This window comes from Macaca nemestrina, chromosome 10 (assembly GCF_043159975.1).
Source record: "Macaca nemestrina isolate mMacNem1 chromosome 10, mMacNem.hap1, whole genome shotgun sequence".
NCBI lineage: Eukaryota > Metazoa > Chordata > Mammalia > Primates > Cercopithecidae > Macaca > Macaca nemestrina.
In genome coordinates this window covers 127295885-127319067 of record NC_092134.1, presented here as the reverse complement: position 1 = coordinate 127319067, position 23183 = coordinate 127295885, and the positions used below count along the sequence as shown (strand labels likewise).

The 23183-nt window shown below is 40.1% G+C and overlaps 1 protein-coding gene across 2 annotated transcripts in view; it reads right to left on the bottom strand.

Annotated features, from left to right (window-relative positions):
- The window catches only part of LOC105481896 (guanylate cyclase 2C), an 82406-nt gene that overhangs the window by 46108 nt on the left and 13115 nt on the right, over window positions 1–23183 (bottom strand). For both annotated transcript variants that reach the window (XM_011741690.3, XM_071072172.1), the window contains exons 4-11: window positions 22678–22893; window positions 21088–21209; window positions 19375–19471; window positions 16568–16685; window positions 14336–14471; window positions 12589–12674; window positions 9349–9460; window positions 431–512 (exon numbers count right to left, since the gene is read on the bottom strand). In XM_011741690.3, coding sequence (XP_011739992.1) covers window positions 431–512; window positions 9349–9460; window positions 12589–12674; window positions 14336–14471; window positions 16568–16685; window positions 19375–19471; window positions 21088–21209; window positions 22678–22893 — 969 coding nt within the window. The remainder of the gene's footprint in view (window positions 1–430; window positions 513–9348; window positions 9461–12588; window positions 12675–14335; window positions 14472–16567; window positions 16686–19374; window positions 19472–21087; window positions 21210–22677; window positions 22894–23183) is intronic.

The window sequence follows — 23183 nt, the reverse complement described above, 5'->3', positions numbered from 1 at the left end:
GCAATGTAATGAGTTTGATGTCTCCCATGATATACCAACATAATAAAAATAACTATTTTAATCTATATATGCTTATTATATGGTAGTTTGTATACACGTTCCATTTCTAATCCTTCCAACAGCTCAGATGAAGAAATTGAAGCTAAGTTACCTATTTAAGTCACTAAGTAACATGCTTAAGACCGCAGAACTAGTAACTCAAAGAACTGGGATTTGAGTTCAGGCATCTCTGGCTCCAAAGCCCTAATCTATTCACTCAATAATATTCTGCCCTTCACATAGTCTTTGATGCAGAATGTCTTCATTATCTTAGGCCAGTCTACAGGCCTCTTTGTGAATATTCATCATCAGCAGCAGACAACAGGCCTCTCCTGCTTTCCCTCCTTGCCTCTCTGGATACCGAGCACAGGCATGATAGAGGCGACTGTACCTGAGCATCAGAAGAGCGACAAGCAGGAGCAGCACCACAGCTCCGGTGAGGGTGAAGACTGCAATCATCAGGATCTGAGGGCCTGTGGAGGAAAATGCGTTAGGAAGGACCTTTGTCAAGAGAGCAAAGGCATTTCCAAGATTCTAGCTGTACAATGTAATTTGGGGACGGGAAAAGAGAACCCCTTAAAAAAATTGATCTTTTAGCCCGGCGCGGTGGCTCACACCTGTAATCCCAGCACTTTGGGAGGCTGAGGCAGGTGGATCACGAGGTCAGGAGATCGAGACTATCCTGGCTAACACGGTGAACCCCTGTCTCTACTAAAAATACAAAAAATTAGCCGGGCATGGTGACGGGCGCCTGTAGTCCCAGCTACTCGGGAGGCTGAGGCAGGAGAACGACGTGAACCCGGGAAACAGAGTGAGCTGAGATTGAGCCACTGTACTCCAGCCTGGGTGACAGAGCGAGACTCCGTTTGAAAAAAAAAAAACTATCTTTCATTAATTTCTCTCTGGTAACGTAAGTCCCGTGTCTCTACTCTCTGAACAGTCAGGGAAAGTGGCTTAATTTTGGCTATTCTGACAGCATATACATCTCTATTCTTTCTAACAGCAATCACCAAATGTTACACAAACATTAAATAGTTCATAGCACACAAAAAAATGTTGGTGGTAGAAGTCTACCTGGTGTCCTTGAAACCAGTATACCTAAGAAGGGTTCATAGAGGATGAGACATGTTTTTGTTTTCGTTTTTTTCTTTTTGAGACGGAGTCTCACTGTCACCCAGGCTGGAGTGCAGTGGTGCAATCTTGGCTCACTGCAACCTCTGCCTCCCTGGTTCAAGTGAGTCTCCTGCTTCAGCCTCCAGAGTAGCTGGGATTACAGGCGTGCGCCACCATGCCAAGCTAATTTTTATATTTTTTGTAGAAATGGGGTTTCGCCATGTTGCTGGTCATGAACTCCTGGCCTCAAGTGATCCGCCCGCCTCAGTCTCCCAAAGTGCTGGGATTACAGGCATGAGCCACCACACCCAACTGAGACAACTTGTTTTTAAATACAGAGCACACACTGGAAGAAAAGTAAGTCAGTATAGAACATTAAGTGACAGTGTTGCATGCCAGTTCTTTCTAAGCTCTCCTGGGTTAGTGAGGGAAGTCAATGAAGAATGGGATTTTATTTACTAGAACACTAGTGTGTGGGTGGAGTTGTATAGATGGAGTAAGCTGACAGACTGTCAGAAGAGTAAGTGGAATCCAGGAAAATGTGGATCCAACCCAAGGAAGCACTGAAGCAGTGTCTGAGTATGCAAAGGAATACTCCTACACAGAGAAGGACAGCAACAATAAGACTGCATGGGAAAGTCGTGGTTCATATATGCCGCGATGAATCCCTATTAGGAAGTCAGTAGGCTCAAGAACTAAAAACGGAATAGATTCCAAGCAATAGACAGAATGTGGAAGAAGCTGGGAAGTGATTAGGAATATGATGAAAAAGACATGTTTCTTTATATAGCAAGGAAAGAAAAGAGAAACCCAATCAGGAATTCTAAGGAAAAAATGTTCAAGGAAGTTGAACATTTGTCCAAAATGAAACAAAGTAAAATGTGCCCTGACTTTGAGAATTAGGTATTCAAAAAGGAGAGAAAATCAATTTTCCTTTGTGGTACAAAAGGGAGACATTGGGGCTATATAGAAAGATGTTGGCTGGGCATGGTGGCTCATACCTGTAATCCCAGCACTTTGGGGGGCTGAGGGGCAGATCACCTGAAGTCAAGAGTTGAAGACCAGCCTGGCCAACATGGCAAAACCCTGTCTCTACTAAAAAAACAAAAAATTATCTGGGTGTGGTGGTGGGCGCCTGTAATCCCAGCTGTTCGGGAGGCTGAAGCAGGAGAATCGCTTGAACCCAGGAGGTGGAGGTTGCATTGAGCCAAGATTGTGCCACTGCACTCCAGCCTGGGAGACACAATGAGACTCCATCTCAAAAAAAAAAAAAGAAGAAGAAGAAAAAAAGAAAGATGTTATTATGTATACGTAATGAAAATGTTTCCTTGTTTTCAACTTATAGAATCAAGTTATAGGTAAAGAACAGAGGTCTTTATTTTGGTTACCAAATAAATATTATCAACCCTGGCAAAGAAAAATATAGGAGAATTTTGGAGATGGGAAGGAGGTAGAAGAAAGAATTATGGCACTAACATCTTCATCTTACAAAGTGGGAGGCAAGATATTTTATATACAACTGATGGGACAACACTAGAAGCTCATGCATATTAATTAAAATGAAAAAGGTGTTCAATAATTGTACTGACAAAAGAGATATAACTACATGGGAAGAAGTGAGAAAGAGGGCTAGCGAAGATGAGCTAAATCTTCATGTATCAATACAAAAAATAGATAACTGCTAAAGCTTATACATCAAGAAATAGAAGCATCTTATTTAGATATGCAAAACACTAAAAGCAGAAATGACTGAGAGAGCGGAGGTGCGCAGAGGTGGGATCAGGCACATTCACTTTCCATTAGGAACACATCTGCTACTGGATTTTAAAATCATGTGTGTGAATTTTTCTTTTTCTGACACAGAGTTTCGCTCTTTTTGCCCACGTGGAGTGCAATGGCACGATCTCGGCTCACTGCAACCTTCACTCCCCCAGGTTCAGATTCTCCTGCGTCAGCCTCCCAAGTAGCTGGGATTACAGGCACACGCCACCACGTCCAGCTAATTTTTTGTATTTTTAGTAGAGGTGGGGTTTCACCACGTTGGCCAGGCTGGTCTCAAATTCCTGACCTCAGGTGATATGCCCACCTTGGTCTCCCAAAGTGCTGGGATTACAGGCGTGAGCCACCGTGCCCAGGCATATGTGAATTTTTCTGTGCTAAAATATAATGGATGTAGGTGCCCCTGAAAAGGAGGTATTAGGATCTCTTTATGAAAGCAGCATCCTAAACCCTCACGCTGTATTCTCTATCATGGCACCGTAATCTAAACTCCTGGGGGTACAGGCCATGTCCTACTTATTCATTCCTGTTCATCCTTATACCTTTGGCACCCAGCATGAGACCTGGTATGTGGTAAAGTATCAATAAAAATGGCTAATAAAAAATAATAGAAGAAAAACCTGGCCCTGGTCATCTTATTGCCTGAGAAGAGGCAAGGAGAAGGTGCTTGGACATTAAAATACATAAATAAAGACTCCTGTGCCATTAGGGGTCTCATGCCACGTGTATTTTAAAACTGTTTTTGTTTAATCACATTATGTCCTTCTGAAGTAGATGGTTTAGCTTGGGGTAAATACTACAGCTCCTTTGTATAAGGGCTGAATTTGAAGGGTTTATGCTTTGCAAACATGTGACTTTGCCTCTATTACCTTGTTTTGTGTTCAGGGGAAATTTTCAATGGTGAAAATGTGAACTTTGGATTTCTACTCTCAACTGAGCAGAAATAAATTCATACTTTGGAGTTGAACTTGCATTATGGGCACATCTAACTGGTGAATTCTGTTTGTTACCACAATCACCGCTTCCATCACTATCACCACCATTGCCACTACCACCATTCTCACGCCCTAAACCCCAGACAGAAAACAAAAGTGAGTACAAGAAATACATTTTCAACACTCACTGGTCTATCAAATTCTATGAAATTTGCACTTCCCCTAGACTAGAGTATAAACTGGAGGGAATATGGGGACTCCTCAGCCCACCTCAATTCTCTGCCTCCTACAGTATGAACACTTCACTGCACTAGATATAATTATAATATTTATATATAGTATTTAAATATACTATGTAAATGTAGTCATTTTTAATTAAACACGCTTTTTAGTTTTGCCTTTTAGATAAACGCAGTATCACGATCTAAATTCCAAGGTTAAGCTTCTGCTGCCTTCTGGTGGCTGCTGTAGTTATCGCATTCTATTTAACTCATCTCACAATGAATGAGAGAGTATAACCTCCAGGTCAAATGACATTACGGTTGGAAGGAACCTGATAAACTTCTTGATTTAACAGGGGAAGAAACTCACACTTAGAAAAGAGAAATAAATTGACTGAAATTAACAGAGTATAGCTGAGTACTGGAGTCCAGAGTAGAAATATACTCCCTTATCTCACGTTGTCATTCATTCATTCATTTATTCATTCCAAGGCTCTGTGTTGGGGCAAGGAGATATGAATAAAGAATAAGCCCTGAGGGTGCGCGGTGGCTCATGCCTGTAATCCCAGCACTTTGGGAGGCCAACGCGGGTGGATCACGACGAGGTCAGGAGATCGAGACCAGCCTGGCCAACATGGTGAAACCCCATCTCTACTACAAATATAAAAATTAGCCAGCCACAGTGGCAGGTGCCTGTAATCAATCCCAGCTACTTGGAAGGCTGAGGCAGGAGAATGGCGTGAACCTGGGAGGCGGAAGTTGCAGTGAGCTGAGATCGTGCCACTGCACTCCAGGCCGGGCAACACTGCAAGACTCCGTCTCAAAAAAAAAAAAAAAAAAAAAAAAAAGCTAAGGAAAGATGAGATTCAAGTTAAATCTTGAGGATGAGTAGATGTTTCCCACCTCTATGGAGATGTGATAAATTCTATTCAGAGGGAGCAGCATAAATAAGGACACAGTGGCATAAATTTGCACGACCCTTTAAGGAAGTAGGGAGGAAGTTGAGGGCATGGGGAAGGGATAGGTGAGTAAAAGATAAGGCTGGACGAGTAGGGAGATTACAGACACTTTGTGCTGTATTAAGTATTTTGGATTGTATTCTGTAGGTAAAGCAGAGTTGCCAATTGACATGTTAGCAACAGGGCAGTGACATGACTGGACTTGTGCTTTCTCTCTGGTAGCAGGATGGGCTGGATGGAAGTGGGCAGGACTAATGCAGGAAGTCAGTTGGACGTCATTGTGATACAGGAAGCAGATGCTGAGGACTTGAAAATGAGGACGGGCACCAAATCTGCATTGTCCATTGCTGTTTCCCAGGTGCTCAGAACATTGTCTGGCATTAAGTAAACATCTTTGTTAAATAAACGAAAGAACGGGGATAGTGTAATCTCCTGGTGAAATGTTTCGTTACTTAGTAGCTGTGTGCGCACAGATGAAAGTTCTAGTCATGCATATCTTATTTCTATACTATTTCAAAGGTTGAGTTGCTGAAGCGGCTTCATTGTCTGGGGACATACCCAAGGTTCGTCATCTCGTGACAAGAAGGTTAAGGACACAGACACAAACACGGAGCGGGGTAAGGAGCGGAAAAGTGTAATAGGCGGGAAAGAAGAGAACAGCTCACCGTAGAGAGGTAGGAAGGCTCTGAAAGGAAAAATCCCTGCTTGTGATGGGAAGCAGTAGTTTATATAGGGATGCTTGAGGAGGCTGTGTCTGATTTATTTAGGGCCCAGGGGACTGGTTTGACCGGTGTGCCATTAACACAGCCCACGAAGAAAATGACCCTCTCACCCTAATCTTGTATTATGCAAATGTGACCTCTGCCTGGCTGGCGCCATGACACCCACACATGTGGCTTTACCTGGCCGGCACAACGACACCCCCCACACATGGCTACAAAGAAAAGGGAGGGAAAATCGCTATATTGGGTGGATCTGGCTTTTAGTACAGCTGCGGGCATTCATCTATGCGAACTTCCAGCTTGCTTATTTATTCTTGCAGCTCAGCTTTTCAGGCTGCTTTTTGCTAGAAAAGAAATGGTTTGGAGGCTGTTTTCAATTAAAAGAAAAAGCCTGGCTGGGCACCGTGGCTCACATCTGTAATCTCAGCACTTTGGGAGGCCGAGGTGGGCGGATCACATGAGGTCAGGAGTTCAAGACCAGCCTGCCCAACATGGTGAAACCCCATCTCTACTAAAAATACAAAACTTTAGCCGGGCGTGGCGGCAAGCACCTGTAATTCCAGCTACTGGGGAGGCTGAAGCAGGAGAATCGCTTGAATCCGGGAGGGGGAGGTTGCAGTGAGCCAAGATTGCACCACTGTACTCCAGCCTGGGTGATAGAGCCAGACAATGTCTCCAAAAAAAAAAAAAAGAAGAGTAAGAAAAGAAAAGAAAAAGACTTACTGAGGACTCTAGTACCCTCGCTACCTGCCTAAATAATTTCTTTTTAACTCCTATATTATCGCTTCATTGGTAAAGTTTAGAGCTAAATGTAGTAAGTAACAGTTAAGTATTGAAAAGCTCTGGCTAACTGAGGTTGTTAGTTAACTGAGGCTGAAGTAAAGTTGCTCAGGATAATATAACGTCCCTGTAGGATATAGTATGAATATTTAATGTGATCTGTTTTAAGTAAGGAGAACTCTCTCAAAAAATACTTTTTGAGAAGTTCAGCACTTTACAGATCACAGACCTATTGAATAACCAAAATACTAAAAAACTTGAAGGAAATATATTAAAAACAGAAACCTAACATTGTCACTGACGGTTATAATTAAGAAGAAAGAAAACATAATTTGAACTCAAAAAGTTACAAAAGAAAGAAGTTGAGAGTTGCAGAAGCCCATGAGAAAAGAGATATATTTCAGAAGTCAAGTTTGGTTTAAAACTAGAAAACCTGAAGATGGTTCCAGAAATAGTTTTAAAAGCTTATTAAATAAAACTCAACTTTAAAAAGCAACCATAGCAATAAATCTGAAGTCAGCTCAGTATTGCTTATTGTCTAGAAGAATGCCATCTTCATCCCCCCCTCCCTCATTGCGTTAATCAGCTGCTAATGCCTGTTGGATAAAAGTACAGGAATCATTTTGGACTAAATTTGACTCAGAGTGAAAGAAAACTAGAAATGTAGGTATAGCTCTGACACAAGCAAGCCCTTCAAACCAGAAACATTCCCTTTATATCAGATCAAACTTTCAGAGTTTCTGGCTATAGAGTGGAGCTGGTATAAAAATATTTGTAGCTTATAATTTTTAATACTTTTTGAAAATAATAAAGTAATACAGAGTCATTGTGGAAATTTTGGAAAATTCAGAAAAATAGAATAAAGCAAAAAAATATCTTCCAGGATCCCATCACTCAGAGGACACCACTCTTAACAGTTTAACATATTTCTTTCCAGTCTTATTTCTATACATTGTTTTACAAAGTTAGAATCTCATTAAATAAGAAGCTGTATTTTTCTATTACATTACATCATAAGTTTTCCCATGTCATTTAACATTCTTTGCAAATAATTATTTTAATTGGTTGCCTGATGCTCTATTTGTGAATAGATCATAATTTTCTATTTTTTTTTTTTTTTAGGCAGGGTCTTGCTCTGTCATCCAGACTGGTGTTCAGTGGCACAATCATGGCTCACTTCTGCCCTGACTTACTGGGCTCAAGTGATCCTCCCACCTCAGCCTCCTGAGTAGCTGGGACCACAGGTATGCACCACTATGTCCACTAATTTATAATTTTTCCTTTTTTTTGAGACGGAGTCTCGCTCTGTTCCCCAGCCTGGAGTGCAGTGGTGTGATCTCGGCTCACGGCAACCACTGCCTCCTGGATTCAAGCGATTCTCCCACCTCAGCCTCCTGAGTAGCTAGGATTACAGGCATGTGCCACCATGCCCACCTAATTTTTGTATTTTTAGTAGAGACAGAGTTTCACCATGTTGGTCAGGCTGGTTTTGAACTCCTGACCTCGTTATCCGCCCACTTCGGCCTCCCAAAGTGCTGGGATTACAGGCATGAGCCACCACTCCCAGCTTTAATTTATAAATTTTTGTAGAGATGGGATCTCACTGTGTTGCCCAAGCTATCTTGAACTTCTGGCCTCAAGCAATCCTCCCACCTTGGCCTCCCAAAGTGCTGGGATCACAGGCGTGAGCCACCATGCTTGGCTCTAAATAATTTTATTGATGGTGTTTCTACTTTTTTTTTTTTAATCTTTGGACTAAATATCTGTCCAGATTTAAGACTTTTTCCTAAAGACTTTTTCCTAGTCACATGGAATTACTGCTCATTATGGCAAGCCCTGGCCAAGCCAGTCATGGACAGATTTTCCTGAGACCTCATTGCCCGGGAGATCCTGACTGGCCCTGCCTGCTGCAGATGGTCAGTGTGCAGCTTGCACGGGTGAAAGCTGGCCAAGTCATGTTAGGGCTATTCATGACATGATAGGACCTAATCTTAAGTAGGTGGGTGACTATCACTGCAACCCAAATATGTGTCCAGGGAGGGAACAGGGGAGACTATAAAGGCCAGGATCACTGGTCACCCCTCAGCCTGATATGTCAAGTATTTCTTGCTGAAATACACAACCTTTTAGCTTATTGCAGTAAAATGTAAATGGAGTAAGAATGTATGTCTCTGTGCTCATTTTTGCCAGTTATGAAACCCGGTTTTCTGTGGAATAATTTATGTCAAATGGTAAGACATATTTTAAAGACATGTATAGCTAAATGAGAATAAGAATATTTTCTTTCTTTCCTTTTTTTTTTTTTTGAGACAGGATCTCACTCTGTTGCCCAGGCTGGAGTGCAGTAGAACAAAGATAGCTCATTGCAGCCTTGATTTCCTGGGCTCAAGTGGTCCTCCCACCTCAGCCTCCCAAGTAGCTGGGACCTCAGGTGCACACCACTATGCCTGGGCAATTTTTTTTTTTCTTTTAGTATTTTTGGTAGAGACAGGGTTTCACCATGTTGTCCAGGCTGGTCTCAAACTTCTAGGCTTAAGTATTCTTCCCGCCTTGGCCTCACAAAGTGCTGGGATTACAGGCATAAGCCACCACGCCTGGCCAGAAATCAGTGTTGAATCAGAACTATAATATCATTCATTGTGCAGGGAAGTAAAGACCACATTTACAAACCCAGCAAATCAAACTGGGACAGCAGACAAAACACAGCAAAAAGCACAGGCTAATTACATAAACAATAGAGTTTACTTTTCTTATCAGGAAAACAGTGTTAGGGAAAGAAAATTCATTAGGGATATCTTACCCCGGTCTGTAATATCATTAGGAAGTTTAGAGTTCTTCCAAGTGAATGTGGGGCTCATATCCACAGGGTTGGTCTGATTTACGTGGGTATCATAGGTCAAAAGAACCTTGTACTGTGTCAGGGCACAAAAAAGGAAAAGGATGAACAGTAAATCATTTTAGAACAAATTCTGGTGAGATTAATGATTCTACTCAATGACACTTGATTTATACAACACTTCTCAGTGAAAAAAGGCAACTGTTAACCAGCTAGTTAGGATCATTTATTGGTTCCCAGCATGAACATAGATATAAGTTCAGATGGACCGATTACTTTCCTGTTTCATTATGCCCATACACTACACCATTAACTCCTGTCTGTCCAGCACAGATTCTGTGGGCCTTTGGTAACCTAGTTCAAGTCTTTCATTTTTCAAATGTTAAACTAGAGGCCAAGAAATATTAAACGGCTAGCTCCAAGTCACATGACAAATGAAACACTAGTGCTTTCCACAATATTAAGTTGCTTTTGAAAAAAGCTCTCAAGAAAATGCAGCAGAGCTAAAATCCATTATGTCATTTTGATACATGTCAAGGGGCCCTGAAATAACTACACTTCTCAACTTCTATCAGTTACTTAATTTTCTAATCTCTTCTATTCCTTGGCTCTAATATACTTTTCTTGTACATGACACTAATTAGTTTCTAAAATAAAAGATTTCATTTTCAAGTAATTTGCCAATGGAAATATTAATATATTCTTAAATTACTGCTGCATATATTGAGTCAATTTTGTAAGGGAGATCTGAAAGATGACTTGATATGGTTTGGCTGTTTCCCCACCAGAATCTCAATTTGAATTGTATCTCCCAGAATTCCCACGTGTTGTGGGAGGGACCCAGGGGAGGTAATTGAATCATAGAACCGGTCTTTCCCCTGCTATTCTTGTGGTAGTGAATAAATCTCACAAGATCTGATGGTTTTATAAGAGGTTTCCCCTTTCACTGGCTCTTATTCTCTCTTGCCTGCTACCATGTAAGATGTGCCTTTCGCCTTCCACCATGATTGTGGGGCCTCCCCAGCCATGTGGAACTGTGAGTCCATGAAACCTCTGGGAAAAAAAAATTTTTTTCTCGTTTTTGGGGAAGAAAAGGAGGTTTAATTTGACTTACAGTTCCACATGACTGGGGAGGTCTCATAATCATGGTGGAGGGTGAAAGGCACTTCTTACATGGTGGCAGCAAGAGTGAATGAGGAAGAAGCAAAAGCAGAAACTCCCGATAAACCTATCAGATCTTGTGAGAACTTATTCACTATCACGAGAATAGCACGGGAAAGACTGGTTCTATGATTCAATTACCTCCCCTGGGTCCCTCCCACAACACGTGGGAATTCTGGGAGCTGCAACTCAAGTTGAGATTTCGGTGGGGACACAGCCAAACCATATCAATGACCATCCTTTTAAATTTACCACTGTACCCTCAAAATGTTCTGGACAACAATGTTATATTTTCTTTTTCTTTTCTTTTTCTTTTTTCTTTTTTTTTTTTTGAGACAGAGTGTTGCTTTGTCACCGAGACTGGAGTGCAGTAGTGTGAACTTGGCTTACTGCAACCTCCGCCTCCCAGGTTCAAGTGACTGTCCTGTCTCAGCCTCCCAAGTAGATGGAATTACAGGCATGCACCACCATGCCTGGCTAATTTTTGTATTTTTAGTAGAGACGGGGTTTTATCATGTTGGCCAGGCTGGTCTCGAACTCCTGACCTCAAGTAATCCACTTGCCTCGACCTCCAGAAGTGCTGGGATTACAGGGGTGAGCCACTGCACCCAGCCCAATGTTATATTTTCATAACTTTACTCTTTCTTTCTCTCTTTTTCCTTTATATTAGGATGTGGCATATTGAATCTCTCTTGAGACCTATCCTGAATATAGATTATCATCCTTTTAACCTTACATTTTGAGAAGATCCCATTTCCCCAAATATACATGTTATATAGCACAACCGATGGTATTACATTATTGAAAAATTCAACTGAATTTGCTTATAGAGAGAATAAATGCACAGAGCAACATTTTCCATTTAGAAGTGTAGTTATGAGACTGACATTAGATCTCACATGTTTCTGCCTGCTTCTGTCTATGAAGGTCATGGGCACCATCCCAGATGTGAATAACTCAGAGAGGAATGCATGTACCTTTGTAATCACTATTAGTAACTGAAGTATTGATGGGATCTTATGTTAAGGTATTCTTATGGAATGTATACTAAACATAACATTATATTAAAGGTTCAATATAGGATCTAGAAACTACGAATTACATTTATGGAATGCTGCTAGCAAATTTCTGGTTTAGCTTTCTCAACCTGGATGTCGTTTCTCTAGCTTTTCACATTTTCCATTGCAGATATCTTTTACAAAGCTGGGTTGATAGACACATTTAGTATATGACTTAGGGTGTCATAACACTTGCATCGGAAAATAAAGAAAAATGAATACATCTTATGTTATGTTAGGACCTGACCTCCTATATAAACCTTTTTACCGACCACTTGGTTAGCTGAAACAGTGGCTTTTATAGTTTGGATGAATACAACATTGGATGACATGAAGACAGGTGTTTTGTTTGTTTGTTTTTTGTGATTAAATGCTGACCAGCCATCAGTGGTGTGCCAGATAAGAAGCTATGCACCGAAGAGATGGAGAGGTGAGTAGACCACTTCTTTAAAGAACCTACTATGTAGGTGAGGAAAAAAAAAATGAATGTAATATGAATAAAAGCATAGCATTATAGGGCTGTTTATTTGGGGCTCCGATGTATACATTTAATGATTTTCCTGAGAGTTCAAATGGAGATAACAGGGAATATTTCATTGAACTCTTTAGTTGTGAAAATGAGTAAAAAATTATTGGGAAAGACTTGTGATCCTCTCATTGGTATCCCCTCAATAGTCTGGTTGTTATATTATATAATTTGTTCTGGGCGGATATTTAAAATATCTATACCTATCTATATGGATATAGATATAGAGGTATAGATATATTAATAGTAAATAAAGTGGATATTCTTAGTAAGAAGTTTTATGGGTCAAAATGCTTCAGGAATACTACCCGAAGTGGGGTGTAATTGTGAAGTTGAAATGAACTGTCTTCAGATTCTAAACATAATTTCTCTAATTCCTTTGCTAGTGCTCCTCCTCCAAGTTATCCCTCCTCACCCAGTCACAGCACCCTGCATTTTCTGACAAGCAGTGAGACATACTTTCTTGGTGTCCACAGACGTATACAGAAGCACCATGGTACTGTCCACATCCCCCCAGTCATCCAAGGTCACTGGACCGTCATACCCTAGGGCAAGATCAGAGCATGTTAGAGGCCATTGTTGATTTTTGTCTACAGATAAGTTGGATCATGACAGAGAGTGTAAAACAGGTTCAAATAGCTCTGTTTCAAATGTACTGAAAACACTGTTGACATTAATAGTCTAATCAGATGGCACCTGGATTGGCTTCTTGGCCCAGAGATCTCTGGAGGGCATTTTTATGGGAGATGTATTTATTTAGAAAAAACAAAAAACCTTTTCATTGCATTTAGGGTGGTACTAAATGTAATGAGTCAATAAGTCCCTCGATTATTAGTGATACATTTTTGCTAAGAATATTTCCAGAACTCCTAGCATAGTGTGTAGGGTCACTGCACAATCTTAACATAGATTGTAGGAAGATCAAAATTTTTTCACTATCACTTGTTTGCTGAAGACATTGAAGAAAATTACTTAAGTTTTCTGCGTTTCAGTTTTGTCATCTATGAAATAGCAATATAAGATAAACCTATTTAGTTAAAAAAAAAAGTGATCAAATTAGCAACTTCACATGGTTCAACATAACAATGAACATTTATTTCCTATTTACGATATACCAGGCTCTGTGCTAAGTGATTATACGCATTATCATACTATTCTTCCTGGAATGTCATGACATAGAAACTATTATTATCTCTGTTATATTGGTGAGAAATCATTTATTTAGTCAGAGATATGAAGGGTCATACAGCTGGTAGGTGGCGGGAACCAACATTTGTTTGTTTCCTAAATGTTAAGCCAAATGTTAAGCCCGTGCTAATCCATTAAAATGCTCAACCATGGTCATGGAAGTGAGGAAATTAAGAGTTCATATAAAGTGCCTGGTAGAACCTGGGACACATGGGATGACCAACAAATTACTGTGTCTCCCTCGCTGCATCTTCAGTGAAGCAGAAGTGATCTCGTCCCACCTCTGTCACACACCATAGCCACTGGTGCAGCCCTCAGTCCTAATGCTGGGCATCTGCTGCCCTCCGAAGCCTGCAGAGACAGTCACTTCCTCTGCAGTAAAATCAAGGTGTCATAGAGGAAGACTCTGCGGCAAGTTAGAAAAGGCCACTATAATTTTTCTTTGACTTAGTACACATTACATTTAGAGGAAAATTTCTTCACAGTCTCAGGATGAGATCTGGGAAATGAAAGATGGGAGTTTCACTAGGGACTTGTAGGAAAGGGCAACGCTGATCCATGCAGTTCAGGAGATTCATGTTGTTTTGGAGGGTATTATTTCGAGGAGTTTTGATAGCCAAAGGTTTAACACAGGGTCCCAGATCCTAGAAGGATAGAAAAGGGGATATGGACGGACCCAAATCGAACTGCAAATATTTATCCTTTTGTTAGTCTCCAAGCACAGTCAGGACATCACTGCTCAAAATACTTTACGATGAGCTTGGTTCATAAGTACAGAACCTGCACTACCTGCCCTTTCTGTGACATCCAAAGATTCTAAAAGACTGAAGCATAAACTGGGGTTCAGTTATCAATAACAGCACCCTCAAAGTTTATGTAATGATCTTTGCATCCAGTTGAATTTAAAGGAATTTAGCTGTGGAATCATCTATTGTTAAACCCTCTTTGTTGCCCCAAATCCACTCAGAAAGCCCATATTTCTTCACCTTGGGGTTATTTGCTCTTTATAGACCAGTACCTTCAAAAGTGAGATTCCTGAAAGCATGAGCAAATTTGGGGGTGGTAATATTTTCTCCATTTTCAAGAAATGTCTTTAGCATATGTCCAAAGAGCAGGATTCCATTCAAATAGGCAAGAGCAAAGTCTCGTTTTGTCTAAATAAAAAAAGGAAAATATTAAAACGGGTCCTTCAGAAAAGAATCTGGTCTTGAGCCTAGAACAAAAGGTTGTTGGGATCAGCAGGGTAACTGGAAATTTAAAGGGATAGGAGGGGAATTGAAGGGATGTTATTTAATGAGACTTTTAGAAAACTCTTCCTTGGAGGCCGGGTGAGACGGATCATGTCTGTAAACCCAGCACTTTGGGATGCCAAGGTGAGTGGATCACCTGAGGTCAGGAGTTCGAGACCAGCCTGGCCAACATGCAGAAACCCCATCTCTATAACAATATGAAAAAATTAGCCGGCTGTGGTGGCACACGCCTGTAATTCCAGCTACTCGGGAGGCTGAGGCAGGAGAATCACTTGAACCTAGGAGGTGGAGGTTGCAGTGAGTCGAGATCCCACTGCACTCCAGCCTGGGTGACAGAGTGAGACTCCATCTCAAAAAAAAAAAAAAAAAAAAAAAGAAAGAAACAGAGAAAGAAAGAAAAATAACTCTTCTTTGGGTCAGTGTTCTTTATGATCCCATGTCACAATTCTGTCTTCTCTTGGAATCAGTAAAATGAGGGAAGTAACTATAAGCAGTTATACTTCATTCCTATGATGAAAAAAATACAAATCAACCAGGAAAGGCAACATGAAGCATTTTCATAATTCTTATAAGATTTTATATAGAAATAATGTTAGCTTGTAGTTGATTGTTTTTATTAAAGTGCAAAAGAGAAACCCAAAAATCAGAAACCAAAAACAATCCCTGCATTTCAGTATTCTGAATGGAACATGAGCAGTTTTGATTGGATGATACCACTGAACTTGCTTTGAATACAATTCTGATTGGGTATTATTTCATGCCCCAAATGCCTGCCCTGGGAAAAATAATGGAGAGGGTCAGAACTGCTGTGCCTCGGCTGCTGGAGAATGGTGACCTTCACAGGGCTGAGTGATGGATTAAAAGCCCTTGCTGAACTGAGACCAAGTGGGTTCCATTACCTCGGGCATGTTGAACTGCCCATTTGCAAAGAATTGTATTTTTGCTAGAACCATGAAGAGGGTCAAGTGATATCCAGATATTACACTCAGAATTATATTTGCTGGAAAAATAAAACCCTTTCATTGGTTTCAGTTTCTTTTGCTGAAATCATTTCATGAGGTAAAAAAATCCAGTTAAGACCCAGCTCCAAAAGAGGATGCAGTCTCTAATTTTGGCACGGTCGTAAATGGGGGGACTTAGAACTTCTAGCTGGGAAAAACTGTGACACCCCAGAGATATCCATCTTTCTTTGCAGCTTTTTGGGCCTGGCCCTTGACTTGCCATCCCAAAGTTGTTTTAATGTCATCATCATTGCCCCTTCCTTCTCCTCCCATCCCAGTCTGCTCTCAAAGGTTTGTCTCTGTGGGCAGAATGCATCTAATAGATTTAATCGTATGAAAGTACAGGGACTGACAAAGCCCAATATACTATTAGAATCAGGAGCCCTGCATTATAATAAGGTAGCCATGATTTAGTGTCCAAATGGAGGCTCTTATTTCTGCACAAATGCTAAAGCAGATGGTATAGTGGGATAACAGGAATACACCAAAACTCTCCTGGGCAAATTTGGACAATGGTCAACTTAATTATAATGGAAGACAATGTCTTAACCTAGGAATACACATTTCTAATGGGAGGATTTTAATATCAGTGACAGGAAAATTTTGCTTTAGGACATAGGGAACTTTCCCGTAACCCTTGCTTTATTTTACATTGTTTAATGTCTACCTCTTATAAGTGTAAGATTGACCCTCATTAGCAGGGCTTCTTCCTGTCTTTCCATATTGTTACTTTCATGCCAATGTTGCACATGTGTCCGCTGTTGGGCTGTTCTATAGTCTAGCAGAGTGACCTACAGTTAAGAGCTTTGATAGGGACCCTGCTGTTTCAAAATGCTGTACATGTAGTTGGTTTCAGTTGACATTTGTTGAGTGCATTGGAGCAAGTAAAAATAATTGCTCATTTTAGAATTTGGGTCCTAAATGGACAAAAAGTATCTTACCCTTGACAAGGAAAATAATAATATATAATTTATACTATAACATAAAATAATAGCTTACTGGGGATAGATTCCTGGAGAAAGAGCTATTTAGGAGGGAATTCCCAGGAGACTGCGTCAGAACAAGGACATTTTTCATATAGTCAGGGGCTGTGACATTGTCCTCAAAGTACTGGTCACTGTAATAAAAAGCACAGATTCCTCATGAAAATTAGGAAAAATAGAGATATATCTTCTACAGTTCACACAAACTATATCATCATCCTTGAAAATAGTTTAAAACATTTTTTTTCATTAATCTGCAAAACTTTCTACTTTCCCCAGATAGAATTGTTTTCTTCTGTGCTTGCTAGGTTAAATAAGAGAATTTAAGCAATTGTGGTTAACATACATAAAGGAAAAGAAAACGAGAATACAGAATTTCTTGATTTCTTTGAGATTTTGGGGGGCTGTGGACATGTGAGCTCATGCTTGCTTTTAAGGCTTGGTTTGTAGGTAGAAACTTTCTTTTCCTTAAGTGCTTTTAACAATTTAGAGATATTGAGACATGGTAGAGAGAAATTTTATCACTAAACTTATGTTTTAGATGGTGAAACATAAGCATAAAAAGACTAAACCTCTCCTCTAACACGGTAAGCTTTTTGATATATGGAACATTAGCTTATTGATTCTTGTACCCTCAACTCCTAAACAATGCCTGGCACATTGTAGACTCTCAGTACTGTCTAAGATTGCTGTGCAAATGCTATGGTTTATTTTTCCTTTTACTTTTTATTTTATTTTATTTTTAGATGGAGTTTCGCTCTCATTGCCCAGGCTGGAGTGTAATGGCATGATCTCGGCTCACTGCAACCTCCGCCTCCCAGGTTAAAGCGATTCTCCTGCCTCAGCCTCCCGAGTAGCTGGGATTACAGGCACCCACCACCACGCCCGGCTATTTTTTTTTGGATTTTTAGAAGAGACGGGTTTTCAGCATGTTGGTCAGGCTGGTCTTAAACTCCTGACCTCAGGTGAACTGCCTGCCTCTCCTAAAGTGCTGGGATTACAGGTGGGAGCCAATAGCCCGGCCTCAAATGCTATGGTTTCTAAGCTTCCTATTATTTTGAGGTTTGAAAAGAATCTGATGTTTGAACTGCTGTAATTAGGCTGACCATTATTAAATGTTTTATTTAAAAACATTTTTTTTTTAGGAGACAAGGTCTTGCTACGTTACCTAGTCTGGTCTTGAACTCCTAGATTCAAGCTATCCATCCTCCCGCCTCAGCTTCCCAAGCAGCTGAGACAACAGGCATGCACCACTGTGCCCAGCATATTTAATATTTGAACACATCTACTATGTGTTAAGAACTGTATTGGATATTTTACTCCTATTATCACATTAATCCTAGAAGCACCCCTATGAAGAAGGCATTTTAATTCTCATTTTACAAATGAGAAGATTTAATCTCAAAATGCTAACAAAAATCCAAGAGTCAAAACAACCAGAAGTGTCAGAATTAGAATGTGAACATATTATGTCTAATTTAGTCTCATGAGCTTTCCAAAACATAGCCAGGTGTCCTTTGGGATTAGTGACAGAGGAATGCCAGCACTTTGGTGGTTTATTGAGGATTTCTGAAAGTAAAATTACACCAACGTGGGTACACTAAGGGCTCCTTCCAGGGGCAAAGCAGCTATTGAAATCAATGAGGTTCTTGGAGTGAAATATCGGTAACTCTGACCTCTTCCCTGTACTTCTGTAGTTAAGAGTCTAGTTGGTTAATTAAATTACTTTCATGAATGTCTGGCCATCAAACAAGCCTGCAGTTCCTATACTTCATTTCCATTCATGCTGTGAGAAGTATTGTTAGTGTGGGTGAAATGATCAGGCAAATATGGGAAAGATCTAGACAGTAACAGCCTCTTGTCTGAGTACAGACAGGTAATGATTAATGGTCCAGTCAGATAAGTGAAGTCATGTGATCTGGCTTCTGGAGACAAGGGGCATGGGCATGGCAGTGACACCTTCTTCAAGCCTAACTTGATTCAAATATTACCTTGGCACAGCTTGTCAGTGGGGTCTCCAACCATATCAGATAATTAGCGATTAAAAAAAAGATGAGATGTGATCAAAAGTGCTTTCTTCTCTCCAGCAATTTTTCTCCTTGGCCCAGAGAAATGTGGAGGAAAAGAGCACCACCTAGTGACTACACCACAGAGGGTGAGGAATAATTGTGTATATCAGACTCATATAACTGAAACTTCAAGCTTATCAGAGGTGGCTGAAGGAAAAGTAATCTAGGACCAAAGGCCATTAGCAACTGAAGGAAGAAAATGGGGCTGGCATTACCAGGAACAATATTATTGAGTCTTTAGTTGATTTATTATTTCCTGGATAAAGACTTTAAAATCTGGCTAGAGATCAGGGTCATATGTTTTTTCTTTCTTCTTCCTCTTCTTCTTTTTTTTTTTTTTTTAATAGAGATGGGGTGTCACTGTGTTGCTCAGGCTGGTCTGAAACTCCTGGACTCAAGCGATCCTCCTGCCTAGGTCTCCCAAAGTGCCGAGATTACAGGTGTGAGCGACCATACCCAGCCAGGATTCTATGTTGACTGAGCAGGCCTCAGTCATAAATACACATGTGGGTTTAATGGGGGCTATAATAAACCTTTTATATTTACAAATGGTGAAGGTGTCAAAGGAATGCATCTCTGCTAAAGCCACAATTAGGTAAATAAGAATGAGGGTGTGACGGAGTTCAAATATTATCATCATACGTAACCCCATAAGGGGTTGTGCAAAGCAAGAGAAAAGAGAATGTGCCTTTCGGAAATCCTTGGAATACTTCCTTTTTGAAAGGAGGAGGGTTTTTCGAACTATTATACCTACTTGAAAAGATCCACTAGAATAATGACAATGTCTTCAGCCACTGCTCGGTCACCCTTCAACTTGTAGAGGAACTCTGGATCACCACACATAACAATCACTGGAGGAGAAGGTAAGACAAGGAGATAAATATATGACAGTCTACAGACAAACAGAGAGGGAACCAGTTGCCTGAATATGAACCCAGTAGGTTAATGTAAAATTTTTTAAAGATAAACTCCAATTTCTTAAATTCCTCCTTTTTTTTTTCCATTTACAATTATAGAGTCAGAATAGAGCTGAATGGGATCTTTTTTAAAAAATCATCTAGTCCATCATTCTTTTAATTTTATAGATTTAAGGAGGCTGAAGCGAAGATGCCAAAGGGCCAGAGAACTAGTAGATGACAAAGATAGCTGTGACAGTCAAGTTCAGTTCTTATTCCATTATGCCAGGCTGGAGTAATTACAGAATATGTTGTCACAGATAAGTGAAGTATACCTCACCATTTGTAAAAGTGGTTGAAAAAGATATTATAAAAGTGAGAACGGAGAAGAATTTATAAAGTCTCCCTAAGCAACTTGGGCTTTATCTGTAGCCTCTTAACTTAAAACTTCATCTTAGTAACTCCAATGCCAGAGTCCAGTCTGAAGTCTACCACGAATTTCTGCCAGCTATCCTGAATGCACAGTTCTATGAGTGAGAGGAGTCGGGGGAGACTTCATTAGATCTTTTTAGATGCTGTGCCATTATGCTGCCCTGTTGAATTGTAAAGTCTTTAGAGACATAAATACTCACATATTTCTTTCCCACCATATCTTGGTTAATGTTTTTGCAACTGGTAGGTCATTAATATAACAAATGCTTGATAATGGCAATAAATGATAATTTGAATATCAGGGAATCCACCAAGCAAGTATCTTCCCTTGTAGAAAATTCTCACAATTGATTCCTTTGCCCCTGATACATTCTTGTTTGTAGACAGAATTCTGTGGAAAGTGCAACAAATCCCCTAATATCTTAGTGAGGATGAAGTTTGTTTGTTTTTTTTTTTTTTTTATTTGAATAGGTTTTTGGGCGAACAGGCGGTGTTTGGTTACATGAATAAGTTCTTTAGTGGTGATTTCTAAAATTTTGGTGCACCTATCTGCCAAGCAGTGTACACTGTACCCAATGTGTGGTCTTTTATCTGTGGATAAATTTTATCCAATTAGGCTTTCATACTTGGTCTCTAGCTGGTAGATCACTGGGCAGGTAAGATACAGAAAGATTAGGAAAGTGATATAATCTTTGCTTACCTTATAATTTTGCATGAAGCTATATAATCAATAAATTCATCCTCTTGGTCACCAGGAGGACTGGGGCTCAGAATGTGTGAAGATTAGTCACAAATCCAATAATATGTTGCATTGAGGTGAATTTTATAAGAGTTTGCTGAGGGTGGGTCATAATATCATTTGGGTTTATAAAAGCTGGATTTTAGCATTATCATTATTATGTTAATTGTCAGTCATACTTATGGATTTTCTCTCAGAGGATAAGGTTTTAGTCAATGAAAGGAACAATATAATGAAGTTGCACGCAATTATAGATCTCCCAAAATAGACAAAATATGTAGGAGGAATGATGATAGCTCTGCAGTGGAAGATTTGTTGAAATGACTTATAAGGAGGTGGTAGTCATAAAGAAGAAGTTAGCAAAAAAAAAACCAACAAAATTATCTTCATGTCTTCTTACCATTGCTTTTCCTGTTGTGGTCCATTAAGATATCCTGAAACTCCTTATCTTGTCTTAACACCAACTTAAAACTGAGTTCGTGGGAGAAATAGGAAACACTGGCCTCCAGAGCGTTAAGGTACCTGGAATAGGAAAGAGAGAAACTAAGAAAACAGCTTAGTTCCCTCATGGCCTTTCAGGCCTTTCACTTCTTTTTTGCAGATCTATCCTAAGATTTGTTCATCTAAAATTCATTTCTGCTATTAACACGATAGACAGCACACACCATGATACCACTAATTTAGATTGTGAAGCTCTAAATTAGTGAAAGGATGGGGGAGCTTTTAGGGATCTTCATGTATACACGTAAATAGTAGACATTTGGTGAGTCCTTTGTGATGGCTTCCAGCTGCTTGCAGGAAGAGGGTTCTCCTCTGCTTTATCAACTAGTCCCATTATCATAGATAAGTTGAAACCCTTGAATCTACAGTACAAAAATTCAAAGTTGATAGGAATAATTTCTGCTCCTGTTTAAACCTCACATTAGATACTGTGGGTTGATTCCTGTAGGTCCCTGGATGCGCACCCCTGGTGGTATCCCATCTTAGTCTTTTGCATACTTAGGTGGAGAGAGACTGCAGAATTAAGCAGCATCCTGGAAGTACAGGCAGCAACCCAGCCAGAAGATTTCCTCTACCACCTTTGTTGGAGTTGAATGAATCTTTCCATTTTATTTTAGTAATGATACCTGATATGGTTAGGCTTTGTGGCCCCACCCAAATCTCATCTTGAATTGTTATCCCCATAATCTCAATCATCCCCACGTGTCAAAGGAGAGACCAGGTGGAGGTAATTGAACCATGAGGGTGGTTTGCCCCATGCTGTTCTCGTGATAGTGAGTAAGTTCTCATGAGTTCTGATGGTTTTATAAGGGGCTCATCCCTCTTCGCTTAGCACTTGTCCTTCCTGCTGCCTTTTGAAGAAAGTGCCTTGCTTGTTCTTCGCCTTCTGTCATGATTGTAAGTTTCCTGAGGCCTCCCCAGCCATGCTGAACTGTGAGTCAACATTTTTTCCTTCATCAGTTACCCAGTCTCGAGTAGTTCTTTATAGCAGTATGTAAACAAACTATTATTAATACCATACCCATTATTCCTGTTTCTCCCCCACCTCTTGTTCCTCTGAAGAAGTGTAAGATCATCTTTTTCTAATTAATTGTAGGAATAGGCAAGATGCATGTTCTCTGGTATTGTTTCTTACACAGGAGTGTGAAAACATTAACCCCTGGCTTTCATTTACCTTATCTGTAAAATAGGGATCCTATTACTTGTTTTATTTTCTTCAGATAACGTACTGTAGAAAATCAATAAAACTGATGTGAATGTACTTTCAAAATAGTAAAGAGTGTTGCAGATGCAAACTATACTGATTATTTTTACAACTCTATATTTACTTGATCCCCTTTGCTTTTATTTATGTGTGAGAAAGTGAACTGGTGTCTATACCCAATGCTGTTACCGGTGGAAGGTGTACCTGATAATAACTAGGTGGCCTCCATGATCCTATGGCTTCTTTCCATGGCCAGTGCTAATGAAATTTCATGATCCTGCTTACCAGAAACAGTCCTCGGACTCCGTACCATTCTTGTAAACATACGAAGTGCTCCAGGAATAAGTTTTGAAGGGTAGATCATTGGTTTTCCAAAAGTTAACCAAGAAGTATGTCAACTTTCTAGCTGGAGACATCAGCCTGGTTAAGGTTTCTTTATAGTCACATGACAATCCAAAACTTCCAGCTGAGATCATGGGGTAGCTCAATTCCGTGTCAAGGCTGTGTCAAGAGGTTGAGAAGAAAAAACCATTATCAGGATTAACTTTAGTAGCACAAATAAGATCCCTCTTTAACCTGTTTCAGCATGTATGTATGAATGGTAAGAATGAAATCAGGTCATTAAAGCAGATTTATCATGTATATAGGAGTCTTTCTCACAAAGCTGAGTTTAAAAACACTTGTTGAGCATATGCTGTGTTCTAAGCACCCTCTAGGCAATTTTGTGAATATGTGGCTGGGTTATTTTAATTTATTCTAAAGTGAGTTGTCATGATATCTGGGCTGGGATA